Source organism: Rhagoletis zephyria, unplaced genomic scaffold (assembly GCF_001687245.7).
Source record: "Rhagoletis zephyria isolate East Lansing unplaced genomic scaffold, Rhagoletis_zephyria_1.1 Rzeph_scaffold_12319, whole genome shotgun sequence".
In the NCBI taxonomy this organism is placed as follows: Eukaryota; Metazoa; Arthropoda; class Insecta; order Diptera; family Tephritidae; genus Rhagoletis; species Rhagoletis zephyria.
In genome coordinates this window covers 1-4,406 of record NW_016169393.1, presented here as the reverse complement: position 1 = coordinate 4,406, position 4,406 = coordinate 1, and the positions used below count along the sequence as shown (strand labels likewise).

General features: G+C 37.4%; 1 protein-coding gene across 1 annotated transcript; it reads left to right on the top strand.

Annotated features, from left to right (window-relative positions):
* Nucleotides 1–1,777: 1,777 nt before the first annotated feature.
* Nucleotides 1,778–4,400, top strand: LOC108377570 (PDZ domain-containing protein 8-like; the record flags this gene model as incomplete). Its single annotated transcript, XM_017633840.1, has 3 exons — nucleotides 1,778–2,221; nucleotides 2,361–2,612; nucleotides 3,625–4,400. Coding segments are annotated over exons 1-3 (1,193 nt in total), but the record flags the coding sequence as incomplete, so codon positions are not given.
* Between the last annotated feature and the right edge of the window lie 6 nt (nucleotides 4,401–4,406).

The window sequence follows — 4,406 nt, the reverse complement described above, 5'->3', positions numbered from 1 at the left end:
CCCTGATGATTACTAATCGTAATGGAAATTTAACAGCTCTCTACCACAGACATTTCAATTAGACAAAGGCCAGTTAAGTAGGGCTTGCGTCAGTATCGAGTGATGTGCTTTGTTTTTGCCCTTAGATTACATATGATCTACGCGTGACCAAAAATACTTATAGGTATCTTGCATTTCAAATATTTTACCGGGAGCAGAATTTCTTTTAACATGGCAAAAAGTCCTCTTAATAACCTAGCCATTGGGCTATAGCGGTTGCTTTGCTTGCTCACTCGTTTGCATTGTTTATTTTTAGGCTTTTTGACCAGCGTTGTCATCGAAACTTCCCTTGAACTGAATTAATTTTGGGAATTAACTCTACGACTCAATCCGATTAACTGCATTTAATTCCCGACATAATTCCGAAATAACGAGTTTATCTTGATCAACGCTGTCATTTGTCTATGTTTTTCGCCAGCAGCAATTAGACGCTCTCTAGCTAGTAGTATCTATAGCTGGCTGAATTTATTATACAGGGTAACTCAATAAAAGCATTTCTTTATCTACATAAAACGAAGCTAGATCCCTTACTGCGTTTGCCTTTGATTTTTCTTTACTTCTGTCTTTATTTGTGTTTATTAAGGATTTTTCGGAACTTGGCCTTTCCACAAAAGGTTGAATACATTAACTAAATCTTATTTTTGAGTAGACAAGCCACTTATGTGCCAAGTGTGGAGAATCTTTTGCGCTCACTTCTTCTATGTATTTCCCATGTACTCGGGCGCATGTGCATGTATATAAGGGTGGTCCAAAAAAATAATAAAAATTTAAATGTTAAGCTCTCACTGCGAGGGGTTTTCCGCAAGACAACAAAGAATACCAGTATTTTCCTGTTAAAAAATATATATATTTAGAACTGCCACAAAGCCCGTGAAGTTTTCCATGGATTTATATGGGGAAAAAGACTTTTTCGTATAGATGATATAAAATTTTTGAAAATTAATAATTTTCGACCGGACTGCTATGTTTATCTTCAGGAGACTACAGTGATAATACCCTTTTGTTTATTTTACCATTTTTTCATACTAGCGTTTTTTTGTGGGTCCACCCTATTGCATTTTTTGCGGTTTATGGAGGGCTTATAAAACATAATTGTTATTAGAAAATGGTTAAATAATCAATTAGGTATTTTTATTGGAAGACTCCTAAAGAAGAAGAAACAATTTTCCGATCGAAATATATCTATTTTCAAGAATGCTATACCACTTCTATGAAAAGGCGTTTTCCCCCATATAAATACATAGAAAATTTCATGGGCTTTGAGGCAGTTCTAAATTTATTTTTTTTAAACAAAAAATACGGGTAATCTTTTTTTCAATTTAGAAAAATCCTAGGGGGTGAAAGTTTAACATCTTTAACATATTAAACTTTCTCCCCCGCATACATTTTTGGACCACCCTAATGCGCGTACATATATACATACAAACAAACATAAGTTCTTGTCAGTTTTCAAATTTGTTGTGAAAGCAGCCGCTTTTGTTTACGTTTGACTTCTGAGAGAGTACTACTACACATTTTGCCGCACAACAACAAAAATTACAAGATAAACAACCCCAGAGAATGTTGAAAATAACTCAGATCAGCTGTTCATTTGAGAAATCGACTCTTGGGGTGTGATTATTGATTTTGCTGCAAGTTGCATATTAAAAAGCTCACCACAGCAAAAAAAAGAGGACAAAGAAAGGTAAGAGAAACACATCCCTCGAAATGGTTTCAGTGTTCGCGTTTCACTTGCCCGTAGCGGATGTCTGTGCCATGAAGTGTACCGCCGGAGGCTAACAGATAAATATGTACAACAGTATCCAATATTTTCCAATCAAAATCATGAATATTTAATTATTTGACCAATGCATATGTAGTGCATAAGTGTTACAGACTTGTGAAGTTTGTATGATTTTGAAGTAAAAAAAGTGTTTAGTGTTTTGAATTCGAATACTTGGCCTTGCTGCAGTGAATTTCTTTTTTTTTTTTCTTCGGCTGAAGCCTTTGAAAAGTCTACATACGTATCATCATTAAAATGGATATACCATTGTCGATGTTGTTGTTGCTCTGTCTGGTATTTACCATTATAGGAGCGGCTCTGATACTTTTGCTGCAATATTACCTTTATTTGCGATTTTCCATACTTCCTGAGGAGAGTGCCGAACAAAAGGATATCAACACAAAGTATTCATTGCCTGCGGTAAGTAGCGCAAAGTAAATGATGAAGAAACAAAAAATTCACACATTTCCTGTTCGAATGACAAAGGATATTTATACATGTGTGTATGTGTGTGTGTGCTTCTTATACATATGTACATTTTCATTGTTACAACTCGCAGACAATTCAGCAGACAGCACGCGCCATAAATCTATTGCCACCTACCGTAACGCCAGCCGGACACACACATACGGGTACACTTGGTGCGACAGATGCAGCGCCTTTAATGTCAATTAATTTTGTGATGCAATTCCTGTTTCATGAATTGAAAAATTCCAGTCGCGTGCGCAAGTGGTTCTATCGTAAGCTATCGCTGGAACTCGATGAGCTGTTGGCGAAAACAACGACTGGCAAATTATTCGATAAGCTGACGGTGAGTTGGCAAATGTCAAATCTGTTCATACATATGGATATATATATACATATAGTAGGGGTAGTAACTAAAAGTTTTAAATTTGTTCATACATGTATACATACATACATTAGATTGTATCGGTCAACACGCGAATGAACAACATTTAATTATACCCCGCCTAGTTTAAAGTCGTTATATTCGGCATAACAAATCGAAAGCCTCTAAGATAAATCAAAGTGGTGAAAATGCTTTTCTACCTCAAAAATTGTATTTTTACAAATCATTTATTTTTACATTTTATATAGCGACCGACCCATTCTAATGTGCGACCAAATTTACGCCACGTCTACTCTTTTCTTAAGATGCGAAGTTTCGCTGGTTGTAAATACTAAATTTTGATAGATCTTTCTGCACTCGGTCTTTCCGTTATGTCCGTGAATTCCCCAACCAACATCTCGTTAAGCTTCGAATAGCTTTAAAATGTTATTTCCAATTTTATAAGTAGAAGAAAATGTTTAAATTAACGACATGTTCCATAGTCTTATCAGTTTATAATCGATTCCAAACTAAGGCAAATCAGCTCTTGCGGCTCTTTATATTGGGAGCCGGTGTTCATGGAACACTTTTATTTCCTGAGCAAGTTTGTTTTACTTCCAAACAGCAAGGGGCCGATGTATTCAAATTTTGATTCTGGATGAAAATTTCTCTATGGGGATTCCAACTACGGAGAGTTCGATTGGAGGTATTATACAGGGAACAAAAATAACTGTTATCTCGAATTTACAAATTTACGAGCTTCATTCAGGTGATCGTAGGCATTTTCATAGTTTGCCATTCTCTTTCTATTCGTTCACTGATAGGGTTAAATCTGCGAACAAGATTTCGCATATCTTCACCGAACTATAAATCCCTAATGAAACTTTGTGGTCTTACATGGCATCTGTATGTCGTGTATTCGGCTGATAACTTGGCCATCGCATTTTTATACCCTCCGATGAATTCTGATATGTAGTTATTTTTTCCACTTTAGATTAAAGAACTGGAACTAGGTGACCAATTTCCTGAGATTCGAACTTTACGTGTACATAATGTGGAATTAGACGATGCCGGTGATCGTATTGAAAATCTCGATCTTCTGCTTGAGATTCATTACACCGGCAATTTTCGCACTTCCATCGATGCTGATATGGTGCTGGGCAAAAAGGGATCACTCACTTTAATNAGTTTTCTCGGTGATCCAGAATTGGATTTAGCTGTCGAGTCCAAGTATCAAGGCCGTCAAATGCAATCAAATATAACCAGCCTAATCTCCAATCAGATACGAAAGGCTGTACGCCGCAAACACACGCTCCCCAATTATAAACTACGCTACAAGCCATTCTTCCACAAAACTCCCGAAGAAGACCCTGGTGATGGTGACATACAACCAAACGGCACGTTGGAGGTTAAGGTGTCGGAAATATCGCGACTTATGTGCTCAGAAGCGGGAACTGATATTTACTGTACTTTGACTTTGGCCTCGCTGGCATTTGTGGAGATACGCCAGAAAGATAATCGCAATGTGGTTGTTTCAATGGATGTGGAAATACATAAAGCTAAAAATCAGCAGATTGGCATACTTTTTAGACAAATACCTGAGATAGGCGTCGAAATTGAAGCAGTGCTACCCAACACGCCCGCTTGCAAGTCGAATTTGCGCCCATGCGACATGTTGATCGCCATCGAAGGCAAGCGTGTACAGACTATCCAGCAAGTGGCGAAAGTTTTCAAGGGTTTACAGGCCTCAGCCTTCAGGCTGCGCATCGAGCGCAT